The 13,585-nt window shown below is 44.7% G+C and overlaps 1 protein-coding gene across 1 annotated transcript in view; it reads right to left on the minus strand.

The window, feature by feature from the left end:
• Window positions 1-13,585, minus strand: part of cacna2d3a (calcium channel, voltage-dependent, alpha 2/delta subunit 3a) — a gene marked incomplete at both ends in the record, with an annotated part of 173,687 nt that overhangs the window by 59,965 nt on the left and 100,137 nt on the right. The window contains 3 exons of the mRNA XM_081349565.1: window positions 566-640; window positions 2,831-2,911; window positions 3,173-3,244. Coding sequence (XP_081205691.1) covers window positions 566-640; window positions 2,831-2,911; window positions 3,173-3,244 — 228 coding nt within the window. The remainder of the gene's footprint in view (window positions 1-565; window positions 641-2,830; window positions 2,912-3,172; window positions 3,245-13,585) is intronic.

Below are 13,585 nucleotides of genomic sequence, written 5' to 3' on the forward strand. Positions count from 1 at the left end.
TATATATAAAGTGCTACAACAAAACTAATTACTTTAATGTATTGTAATGATATTTGTGAATTACATTTATTGACCTTATGCTAATGAGAACATGTTTAGTTGTTATCAAATGTAATGGCTCTTAAAAAAGGCTTTTTTACATTGCAAAATATCATTTCTTCTTCCATTTGATTTTTATGGGATGAAAAATGACCTAGATATGTTTTAGCATTGCTGGTCACCTGCACTATACCAGCTCTAATCCACATAAACAAACATGACATTCATGCTGGTATATGCTGGAGGATTCATGCATAGAACCAAAAATATATATAACTTGTGATCGTCTGCCCTCTGACTCAAACCCTGAGCTCTGTTCCTCTTTGACTATTGCACAGCTTTATTTACTGACAGTTCTCACAGCAGTGACATCATGGAGGAGGTTTGACATCTCATCATCTGTCAAACACTCATTACTGTCCACAGCTGTCGGCTCACAGCACAATGAGTCTAATGAGACGCATTCTCCCATCAGCCTCAGCGTTCGCTATCATCATCATCATCATCAACACAAGCGATACATTACCAGAGGCTGCAGGTCTGGATGGGTGAGTATGTATCCGTTGTTGGTGATGGCAAAGGCATAACCATGGATTCCCAGCTGTGAACACACACACACACACACAGCAGAAGTAGCAATCAAAATCAGAGATACTGTCACATTTTAAACTGCGGAAGTCCACAGTCTGTTAAAGACCGAGTTCATGTCTGTTAGTGTCGCAGCCATCTCTGATCTCAGCTGAAGACTCGTCTCTACTCAATGAAACCGCTGATGTGATTATATGTTACATATTGTAGATAATTAATTGTGTCTGTATTGTAACTGTTGGTAGTGTAAAGCACTTTAGTCCACTTGTGTTGTTTTTAAATGTACTACAGAAATATATGTTGATTGATTAATCAGTAACATGTCTGATATGTCAGTTTTAATGTTTAAACCCTTGTGAGTGATGCATGATATGATGCTTCTCCGTCATCCTCGCTCCAGGAGCTGGAGAGCAGACATGAGATCCATTTGTCCTTTGTGACGAATGAAGTACAAGCACATGGATTAAGTGAGGAATCGAGCAGGGTCTCTCTTTGCTGTGACTCATCACTTTCAGTGTAGACAGTTTACTGATTATAATGGGTCTTATTGGCTTTTTGAAGTTTCTGATCAATACGAGTGATTTTTCATTTTAGGTTACACTTTATTCTAATAGTCCAATTAAGACAGTCTACTTGCTAAAAGTAACTTTGCAACTACATGTCAACTAACTCTCAGAGTATTAATAGATTCTCTTAGGTTAGGGTTAGTAGAATAAGTTGACATAAGTTGTAAAGTTACTTATAGTCAGTTAGGGGAGCATCACATTAAAGTGTTGTTAAGCAGACAGTCTACTAATACTCTAATGACTGCTAGATGACACTGCTAGTTGAAAGTCATTTATAGTAGAATGTCTAAAGTGGACTAGCAAAATAGTTACCATTTCTTATTATAGCAATAGCTTTGATGAGAGAGAGCAATCCAAACCTGTCCCGTCTCCACCAAGCTCTCCCTCACCTTCCACACAACCACCAACCTCCATTGTATTTTTTCATTGTCGCTATGCCTGTGTTAACGGTGTATCTCCATTGGAGATTCAGACTGTTTATTGTGTTCAACCAACTGATTGAACTCCATCTGATACTCACCTGTTGTTCTGTGCACAATTCTCCTACCATCAGTTGAATCATCTTTCATCCCTGTGTTTGGGAGGACCAGCCGGTGGAGGAGGCCAAGGAGGAACCAGCCGAGTAAGATGCCCTGGTGGAGACTAGGGTTGTTTTTGGAGGCCGGTTTTAATTTTAGTTTTAGTCAGAATTATCCATGACTATTTTTGTCTAGTTTTAGTCGACGAAAATTGTATTTTAGTCTCTTTTTAGTAATGCAATTCTATTTAACCCAATATAGTCATATAGTCAATATAGTATGAATAAGTACCTATACTTAAAATTTTCTTTTAGCCAAACCCATTTCAAACAAGGTGATCTTATTATATTTAGGGTAGCAGTTTTTTGTTTTTACCACCGCGGTGGTTGAGCCGGCTGATCCGAGGACTGAGGAAAAGCTGGGGGCTCGGAAGACCGAGGTGGAGCCGGTGGGAGTGAGGACAACAGAGGAGCTGGAGGGATAGAGGACACAGATGATGAAGGCGATTGAGTGGATGGCCACAGGCCCTGAAGTCCGTGGTGGAGCCGAGAGAGCGAGGAGCCACGGTGGAGCCATTGGGTTGAAGGAACAAGGGGGTGTCCTAAGCTCATATGGACAAGGTGAAGTCGAAGGGTCAAAACTCTGAGACCCCCACTCTGAAAACTACTGTGGATCCGAGTAACCAGGAGGCTGTGATCACACCAGTGGAGCTGGATGGCTGAGGAGAGCCAGAGAGACAGGGAGACAAGGAGCTGGACGTAACCAGCATGTGCGTGTGTGTGTGTGTGTGTGTGTGTATTGTGTGGGTCTGCTCTTACTTCGATACAAACTTACTTGAAACCTGCATTTTCATAGGAAATATGTCAAACACAGGAAGGAAAAATGCAGAAGTCAAGCCATTTTGTCAACATGAAATGAAAACGGAATCCATTTATTTAGTTAATACACATTAATAGTCTTTTCAATTAACCAGGGCACATCATTCTAGAGAAAAAAAGTTTGTCTTTGTATTCTTTTGTTTATAGATACATATAACACTGGTGCTAGAAACATACTCAACAGGTTCTAATAAATGGAGAACAATTAGAATAATATAAGAATTAAAGGTTGTTTGCGTACCTTGTATTTGGGGATAGCCTTCAGTATCTCAGACACTGGAACATCTGTGCCAACCACTCCAAGAAGAATTCCTTTATTTCTCTTAAAACAATGAACATGGGTGTGTTAGGAACATCTTTTTTTTCTTTCTTACATTGGCATTATTTCCTCTGTCTAGTACAGGGGTGCCCAATCCTGTTCCTGGAGATCTACCTACGAGCCGAGTTCAGATCCAACACACTTGTCTGTAATTATCAAGTGCTCCTGAAGAACTTGGCAGGAAGGTAGATCTCCAGGAACAGGATTAGTTCTAGTATGAGAAGCGTTATATGGAAACAGAAGTCAATGTTTAGCATCACTCACGGTCTCGTTCTTGGTGCTGAACACAGGCATGGCCACAGTAGTCATGAGCACAGGACCCTGAGCATGTTCCAGCTATACAAATGGACAACAACACATAGTGGTGGATGAATACCATTTGACTTTTCAAACTGACTTTTCATTAGTTTTTACAAAATGTGAAATCCACTGTTACAGGTCTAACTTGCTGCTGTCTCCAGATGAAACACTTGTGACACTAAAAGTATACTTCCCACTATAAACCAATCACAAATCAAGATAGGACATTCAGTAAATAATGACTTAAACATCTCTCTGCTCCTCACAAAGCTATCATATGATTTAAAAAAACTTGGAATAAGCAGTTAATTGTCTTGCTTATGGTTTGTTGTCTTTCTAGTTGTTGGTGTTCATTAAAAATATCATTATTTCATTCATTCTGCATCGCATCGTCTTTTGGATTATACTACACACCTAAATCGTGACAGAACACGAGACCTAGATCGGTTTATAACAGCAAAAAGATTTAAAACAATGGATATACCTACTCCTCCTGCTGGAGCAGAGGGGATTGCTCCCTCGAGGATCACAGGAGGGACTTTCTAGATCTGGCGGGCCTCACCCACTATCTCAATGCTCGTTATGCATATTCTTTAACACCGGACTCAATGAGCGGTCGAAGGCACATCTGTCCATGGATGGTCCTCCAAGGAGCTTTGCCAAGTATGTGGAGTGGGTGCTTGTAAGGTGCGAGTCTGCCTCACTGCTGAGGACAACACCAGCCTCACTCCGGACCCAGAGCCCAGCCAGCCTCAGCTATGCTGGCCACAGAAGAAAAGCCAGAGCCCACAGCTGACTCAGAGCCCAAGCCCCCCATAAAAATAGGGCCAGAGCAATTACCAAAGGCCATGGCATCCCGGAGCCTGGGCCCATCATGGACTCTGTTCAGGTGTGTGAGCCGGCATCAGCATCTGTCATCCAGGGCATATTAGTGGAGTTTGTCAGAATGGATTGGAGCCCTGCCCACACTCCCTTCACTGAGGAAATATTTGCTGGTCTACAGTCTCCACTGGTTCTGTCCAGTTCCAAGTCGTCTTCATCTCTGCTGGTTCAAACCAGTTCCAAGTTACCTTCGTCGCCGCTGCTTAAGCCCAGTTACAAGTCGTCTTCATTGTCATTAAATCAAACTAGCACCTTGTCTCTTTTGTCATCCAGCACCAAGTCTCCTTCTTCGAGAATTGTCTCGCCCAGCCTCCCTTTACCTCCTCCTCTGCCAAAGCCATTCAGTTCCTCTGACTCACCTCCACCGCCATGTGACCGCCATCAGCGTTTCTCACAGGTTCGCGTTTAAAGTCTGTGTAGAGAGAATGGTGTCGTCTTAGCGGCCCCAAATTTTATAACAAATGATCATTGCAACGGAAGCGAATCAATCAAAACTAACTTTAGCTGGAAAATAACTTTATTAAAGAACCGCTATAAAGCCAAAACAATCTCTGTTACCTTAAATTATACGTTTATCTCTGTAAAGCTGCTTTGAAACAATCTACATTGTTAAAAGCGCTATATAAATGAAGATGACTTGACTTGACTTGACTGTCTCCCCCCAGGCTCCACCTTCAGCTCCGCCTTGGCCTGTGGATCCCTCACCTCCGCTGTCTCCCCCCAGGCTCCTCCTTCGGTGTTTCACCCAGCTTCTTGGATCCGCCTGTGGATCCCTCAGCTCCACCATGTTCTGTCATCCCTCAGGCTACGCAGGGGTCCCTCTGCCTCTACCTTGGTCAATTGTTGCTGTAGCTCCGACTAGGATTCTCCTCTCTGGTTCCTCCCACCCTCATCTCCTCCCTGATTCCTGGTCATCATCTCTTTGGTGTCTCCCTCGGCCTGCTCCTCGTCCTCCTCCAGCGCACCCTGCCTCCTCAGTTTGGACTCTAGTTTGCAGCGCGAGGACGTGCCTTCCGGGGGGTGGGGGGTCATGAATGTCATAATGTCAGGGTCATGTTTAGTTTAATTGTTTTGTTCTGTTTAGTTTCTAGTCATGGTATTATTTGTCATTACTTTGCCTGTGTTTACATTTGTTGCCATGGTTCCAAATTAGTTCTCACCTGTCCCCTGTTCCATTAATGATATTCCTCTGTGTATCTAAGCTCTCAGTTTTCCTCATTACGCATTTTCTTGCGTTAACGTTAATGGTTGTCTTTCTAGTTTTTGGTGTTGTCCAGATTTTATTCATACTGCATGCCTTCATATTTTATAGAAAATACTTAAGTAATTTCGTTATCAAATGTGGTATCAACTAATTAAACACATCAGAGCCAGCTCAGAAATGTCTACTTATCTTGTTTACTGAACATGTCTTTTCTATTTGTTTATCTAGATGTTCTGACTTATGTGGTGAACAGCACATTCCAGGGCCTAGTTTATGGCCCTCTCTCTCCATAACAGTGGACAAAGGTTTGCTACATTTTGATTGGATCTTGGTGGACTAACACAAACAAACTGTCCAACTCCATCAGATAAATATGCTAGGACAACAGCAGACACCTCTTAGAGGGCAAGAAGATAACCTCTGGTACCAAGCCCAGGAAAGACAGAACTTTCTGGCCTGTGACTGCCATAAAAACTCAGGACCTCAGCAGCAGTGGGTGAAACGAAGAGAGATCACAATGAACCACACAAATCCATTTAACTATGTTTGGAAACCTTAAAACTTATGTAAACTTCACACATCCATTTCATACTTATTCAGAGAATAAGTATTCTCGGTGATAGCTATTTGTAATGTAACATCTTACACAAATTCAGCTGTTAATGCACAAATGAATGAATGCATAACAGTTCGATCTTTTTCCATCTTGTTTGGTCTCTATTTGTTTAGAATATTGCCAAAGGTATTCTGGTGGTGGTTTGGTAAGTGAGAAATGCAATGGTACACTTAAATGCAATGGTGCTCCCATTGATACGGATCTTCGTGGTCAAGACTGTTGAAACGGATTCCGTCTCCTTTCCCCACTGCATTGTCACCCAGCACAACCAGTGGAAGACGTCACCGCCATTGGCCCGCTCACTCGACCACATGGAGCGTAAATATTACTTTACCAAGCCTCTTTTCAGAGACCTTGGCATTGTTGTATATTATCAGTATATGATTTTCTAATTTACATTAAAGGTAATGTAATAATCTTTCATTTATTTGTTTGATGCATAAAGTTCTTCAACGTTTTAGTTTAAAGTCCCCCTGTAGTCAATAATTGTATCCTTTAAAACTCATCTTTGATCACCAAAATTACATATTTAAGCATTTTGTCCTTAATACTCAGCAATGGTGTCGACTTATGAATTTGCACGTGGTTTGTCTTAAAGCATATTAAAAACACCACATAGACATATAAACAACATTAAAAGCTGGATTTTCACCACAGGGGGACTTTAGGAGAAACAACAGTTTATCTTTCCATAAGGTAACATAACTCTGTCATCCCCACACTCAACTTAATCACTTTATTTTATGTGTCTAATGCACTTCATTCCCTTATCACACGGCTGAGCATTTACATTAATTCCGAATGATTGAACAGCCTCCTGTTGGGAGTGTTCTCATTCTGCCAAGGTAAAAGTCCTTGACTGGAGCCCTGAACTAAGAGAGGGGGAAGGTGGTCATCTGATGTACTCAATTATTTATTTATTTTGGTATTTTTGTGCTTTTTGCAGAAAGGATAGAGGAGATTGACATGAAAGCTTTTTTTGGGGGGTGGAGAGAGGGAAATGGGATCGGCAACAGACCTTGAGTCGGATTCGAACCCGGGTCGGACGGAGGCATAGTTGCGCCATATGTCACTGTACTAACCAGTAGTTCAAGTAGGACTTGAGTACAAATCTCTACATTACTTAGCGTCCTCGGATTGGCGAAAGTAAAATCACTACATTTATTCATGTAACCATTATTTGTTATATATTTTTCTTTCATTGTAATAACCACTTATTTTTTTAGTTAGTTTTAGTCAGCTTTTTTTTTTTGCATTATTATAGACCCAACTGTACTAGACTCTTAGTGCCACTGAGTGGGAATTTCACCTGGAAACTACCTAGGGCAGTGTATTTCAGGTTTTGTAAACATCATCTAGCCAAAACCCTTTCGTTGCTTGACCCTTTTTTTTTTTTTTTTAGCTGCCCTAAACATGTGTGATGAACTTACATCCTTAAAATCTTATGATTCTGTGCTCCCCCTTCACATCCGCTTAGAAGATATCTTCCCCCAGAATTCTCCTTTTACCAAAATGTTAATAAGAAAATCTAAATACAGTATCTTTTAAAGACATAACATTAAATACATTTGCATAAAATGCTGTTCTTATATTATGTGAGCTCCTCTTAGATTGGTTATGTGTTTTTAAATTAGACAGATGTATAATGTGCATGTTATAAGTAACTTTAACAAAAAAGACAATTTCCAGAAGGAACACTGCACCAATAAATAGTCAACACAATCAATACACTATGAAAACTTCAGATGAATAATGTAAAATCAGTGAAATTCTCTGAATTAAAAGGGTAATGACTCCCTGAACGCAGGACTCATGTGCACTGTGTGATGATGTGAGCTGATGCTCAGGTGTGGATGGATGTGGCTCAGCTGCCAGAGACTGAAGAAGAGCTTCATCATCTGCATCTAAATCAGAAACGTCACAGCCTACTTCTCCCTGATGGCAGCAACACACATGCATATGCACGATTCATGCACAACTGCACATTCACAAACACTCATTTGGTGAATTTATGATCTGTAAAAAAAGTCACAAACATACATTCTCACAAGAAGTCTGAAGTGGGGCAATGAGCTAAGGGTCAAATAAACAGCTTAAACTGTGCTATATATGTCCTTCCCTTATTTACTCTGCTCTCTTGATGTCTCTGCGGGAGTAAATGGGCTATAAAATGATGAATGATGATGCTGGCTTGTGTTGAAAACAATAGCTCAGACTCAGAGAACCCTACACACACTCAGAGCCTCATCCAAACACTCACGCTAAGAGTGAGAGTGAATAAAACACTAGTCATCAGGGGCCTCATTTATAAACGTTGCGTACGCACAAAAGAAGGCGTAGGCAGCTCTCTACGTAATAATTGGTATTTATAAAAAGCAAACTTGACGGGAAAATGTGCGGTCCTTCTCGCATACTCTGACCCAGGCGTACGCACAAAAACGGGTGAAATGAGAAATAGCGACACCGTTGGCAGATGGAAGAAACACGTGAAAGTGTGTGAAACTGTAGACCGTTGTGTAAAAGAAATGTCAATACTGCCTCTCATAAATAACACGAAGACTTCACAAAGCAAGTCTTAGGCTACAATTAACAGCCACGAACACCCGTTTGATCGATCTGCAGTCTAAAACAAACAAAATCAAACGAAAATTACAGCAGAAATGCAAATTAACACATATTTGCAAAAAGAAAAGTGAAATATGTTCTGCAATAATATTGGCATGTTATGCATTTCATCCTCGTAGCTTGTCAGACGCAATCAAATGGATGGTAATAAAATGCTTCCGTATCCCTTTTCCTCCACCCGTGGCAGACACACTCTGGCGATGGAGCGCTAGACTCTTTTTTTTTTTGTCCGACGACTTTGATGTCCGACCATTTCTTTTTTATTTCGGCCACGGTCCGAGGTTGTGAGGCTGCAGCATTATCGGCGTCTGCGACCTTTTGCCACTCAAGTGCCTTTTTGGCATTAGTATTGCCCACACTGTGCCCTCCAAACAACATTTTACTTCTCTTTTCCACCTCGCCAACGATAATTTCTACTTCACATTGAGTGAAGTTACGTTTCTTGGTTTTCCTCTCTGTGTTTGCCATGATTTCTCAATCGATCACGCCCATAGTTGCCCATAAATGGTCCGTGAAACACCCAAAAGTTAATATTCATCGTCGATTAATATTAACTTTTGGGCGTTTCACGGACTATTTATGGGCAACTATGGGCGTGACATAAAGCCGCAAAAGCTGCGCTATATTTAGAATTGATTGTGATTTATTAAGGGAAAACTGCGTAGGATGTGCGTGCGCACGGTTTTATAAATCCGAATATTTCTGTGCGTACGCACGTCCTATATTTCATCCGTACGCCACTTCTGACGCAAATCCTACGCAAAGTTTTATAAATGAGGCCCCAGATATGTCACTGAAGCCCTTCTGGATCATATGGTTGGCCGATGCTTAATATGCATTTAAAACAGAGCAGTTTCATGGCCTTTATGAGAGCTGACCAGCCAGTGAAACATAAGTGTGCTTAGTTGTATTGAATGTGCAGTTGTTGTGTACTTCAAATCTTAAATGTGTATTTAAAAAGACTGTACATGCAGATAATAAAATATTAAAGGGCCCCTATTATGCTATTTTAAAAGTTTCCTAATGCTGTTGTGGAGTCTCCTACAACAGGTTTACATGCATCAGGTCAAAAGGTTAAAAAACTGTTTAATTTCCTCAGAATATACATTTGCACATCACCACATTTTCAATGATTCTCAAACGACTTGTCAGATGAATAAATCTCTCTAAATCCCGCCTTTCCGCCGAAAGCAAAATCCCCCTTGTCCTGAGGCTTTCTACACCGTAAACTAAAGACAGTAACGAACATTGACGTTGATTTGACCATATCAATGCGAGCGCGAGTCCGATGATGAAACACTGGCAGAACTAGTTATTCAAGCCGAACCTCCATCAGGACGACTCGAGCAGGACTCAGTGTTTCTCAGTGAACCCGATCCTCCATCAGGACGACTCCAGCAGGACTCAGTGTCTCTCAGTGAACCCGAACCTCCATCAGGACGACTCCAGCAGGACTCAGTGTCTCTCAGTGAACCCGAACCTCCATCAGGAAGACTCTAGCAGGACTCAGTGTTTCTCAGTGAACCCGAACCTCCATCAGGACGACTCCAGCAGGACTCAGTGTTTCTCAGTGAACCCGATCCTCCATCAGGATGACTCCAGCAGGACTCAGTGTTTCTCAGTGAACCCGAACCTCCATCAGGACGACTCCAGCAGGACTTAGTGTTTCTCAGTGAACCCGAACCTCGATCAGGACGACTCCAGCAAGACTAAGTGTTTCTCAGTGAACCCGAACCTCCATCAGGACGACTCCAGCAGGACTCAGTGTTTCTCAGTGACCCGAACCTCCATCAGGACGACTCCAGCAGGACTCAGTGTCTCTCAGTGAACCCGAACCTCCATCAGGACGACTCCAGCAGGACTTAGTGCCTCTCAGTGAACCCGAACCTCCATCAGGACGACTCCAGCAGGACTCAGTGTTTCTCAGTGAACCCGAACCTCCATCAGGACGACTCCAGCAAGACTAAGTGTTTCTCAGTGAACCCGAACCTCCATCAGGACGACTCCAGCAGGACTCAGTGTTTCTCAGTGAACCCGAACCTCCATCAGGACGACTCCAGCAGGGCTCAGTGCCTCTCAGTGAACCCGAACCTCCATCAGGACGGCTCCAGCAGGACTCAGTGTTTCTCAGTGACCCGAACCTCCATCAGGACGACTCCAGCAGGACTCAGTGTCTCTCAGTGAACCCGAACCTCCATCAGGACGACTCCAGCAGGACTCAGTGCCTCTCAGTGAACCCGAACCTCCATCAGGACGACTCCAGCAGGACTCAGTGTTTCTCAGTGAACCCGAACCTCCATCAGGACGACTCCAGCAGGACTCAGTGTTTCTCAGTGAACCCGAACCTCCATCAGGAAGACTCTAGCAGGACTCAGTGTTTCTCAGTGAACCTCCATCAGGACGACTCCAGCAGGACTCAGTGTTTCTCAGTGAACCCGATCCTCCATCAGGATGACTCCAGCAGGACTCAGTGTCTCTCAGTGAACCCGAACCTCCATCAGGAAGACTCTAGCAGGACTCAGTGTTTCTCAGTGAACCTCCATCAGGACGACTCCAGCAGGACTCAGTGTTTCTCAGTGAACCCGATCCTCCATCAGGACGACTCCAGCAGGACTCAGTGTCTCTCAGTGAACCCGATCCTCCATCAGGACGACTCCAGCAGGACTCAGTGTCTCTCAGTGAACCCGAACCTCCATCAGGACGACTCCAGCAGGACTCAGTGTTTCTCAGTGAACCCGAACCTCCATCAGGACGACTCCAGCAGGACTCAGTGTTTCTCAGTGAACCCGAACCTCCATCAGGAAGACTCTAGCAGGACTCAGTGTTTCTCAGTGAACCTCCATCAGGACGACTCCAGCAGGACTCAGTGTTTCTCAGTGAACCCGATCCTCCATCAGGACGACTCCAGCAGGACTCAGTGTTTCTCAGTGAACCTCCATCAGGACAACTCGAGCAGGACTCAGTGTTTCTCAGTGAACCCGAACCTCCATCAGGACGACTCCAGCAGGACTCAGCGTTTCTCAGTGAACCCGAACCTCCATCAGGAAGACTCTAGCAGGACTCAGTGTTTCTCAGTGAACCCGAACCTCCATCAGGACGACTCCAGCAGGACTTAGTGTTTCTCAGTGAACCCGAACCTCCATCAGGACGACTCCAGCAGGACTCAGTGTTTCTCAGTGAACCTCCATCAGGACAACTCGAGCAGGACTCAGTGTCTCTCAGTGAACCCGAACCTCCATCAGGACGACTCCAGCAGGACTCAGTGTCTCTCAGTGAACCCGAACCTCCATCAGGAAGACTCTAGCAGGACTCAGTAATTCTCAGTGAACCCGAACCTCCATCAGGACGACTCCAGCAGGACTCAGTGTTTCTCAGTGAACCTCCATCAGGACGACTCCAGCAGGACTCAGTGTTTCTCAGTGAACCCGAACGTCCATCAGGATGACTCCAGCAGGACTCAGTGTTTCTCATTGAACCCGAACCTCCATCAGGACGACTCCAGCAGGACTCAGTGTTTCTCAGTCAACCCGATCCTCCATCAGGACGACTCCAGCAGGACTCAGTGTTTCTCAGTGAACCGAACCTCCATCAGGATGACTCCAGCAGGATTCAGTGTTTCTCAGTGAACCCGAACCTCCATCAGGACGACTCCAGCAGGACTCAGTGCCTCTCAGTGATCCTCCAGCAGGACGACTCCAGGAGGACTCAGTGTCTCTCAGTGAACCCGAACCTCCATCAGGACAACTCGAGCAGGACTCAGTGTTTCTCAGTGAACCCGAACTTCCATCAGGACGACTCAAGCAGGACTCAGTGTTTCTCAGTGAACCTCCATCAGGACGACTCGAGCAGGACTCAGTGTTTCTCAGTGAACCCGAACCTCCATCAGGACGACTCGAGCAGGACTCAGTGCCTCTCAGTGAACCCGAACCTCCATCAGGACGACTCGAGCAGGACTCAGTGCCTCTCAGTGAACCCGAACCTCCATCAGGACGACTCCAGCAGGACTCAGTGTTTCTCAGTGAACCCGAACCTCCATCAGGACGACTCCAGCAGGACTCAGTGTTTCTCAGTGAACCCGAACCTCCATCAGGATGACTCCAGCAGGACTCAGTGTTTCTCAGTGAACCCGAACCTCCATCAGGACGACTCCAGCAGGACTCAGTGTTTCTCAGTGAACCTCCATCAGGACGACTCCAGCAGGACTCAGTGTTTCTCAGTGAACCCGAACGTCCATCAGGACGACTCCAGCAGGACTCAGTGTTTCTCATTGAACCCGAACCTCCATCAGGACGACTCGAGCAGGACTCAGTGTTTCTCAGTGAACCCGAACCTCCATCAGGACGACTCGAACTGGACTCAGTGTTTCTCAGTGAACCCGATCCTCCATCAGGATGACTCCAGCAGGACTCAGTGTTTCTCAGTGAACCCGATCCTCCATCAGGACGACTCCAGCAGGACTCAGTGTTTCTCAGTGAACCCGAACCTCCATCAGGACGACTCGAGCAGGACTCAGTGTTTCTCAGTGAACCCGAACCTCCATCAGGATGACTCCAGCAGGACTCAGTGTTTCTCAGTGAACCCGAACCTCCATCAGGATGACTCCAGCAGGACTCAGTGTTTCTCAGTGAACCCGAACCTCCATCAGGACGACTCCAGCAGGACTCAGTGTTTCTCAGTGAACCTCCATCAGGACGACTCCAGCAGGACTCAGTGTTTCTCAGTGAACCCGAACGTCCATCAGGACGACTCCAGCAGGACTCAGTGTTTCTCATTGAACCCGAACCTCCATCAGGACGACTCGAGCAGGACTCAGTGTTTCTCAGTGAACCCGAACCTCCATCAGGACGACTCGAACTGGACTCAGTGTTTCTCAGTGAACCCGATCCTCCATCAGGATGACTCCAGCAGGACTCAGTGTTTCTCAGTGAACCCGATCCTCCATCAGGACGACTCCAGCAGGACTCAGTGTTTCTCAGTGAACCCGAACCTCCATCAGGACGACTCGAGCAGGACTCAGTGTTTCTCAGTGAACCCGAACCTCCATCAGGAT

Source organism: Scardinius erythrophthalmus (assembly GCF_964197995.2).
Source record: "Scardinius erythrophthalmus genome assembly, chromosome: 20".
In the NCBI taxonomy this organism is placed as follows: Eukaryota; Metazoa; Chordata; class Actinopteri; order Cypriniformes; family Leuciscidae; genus Scardinius; species Scardinius erythrophthalmus.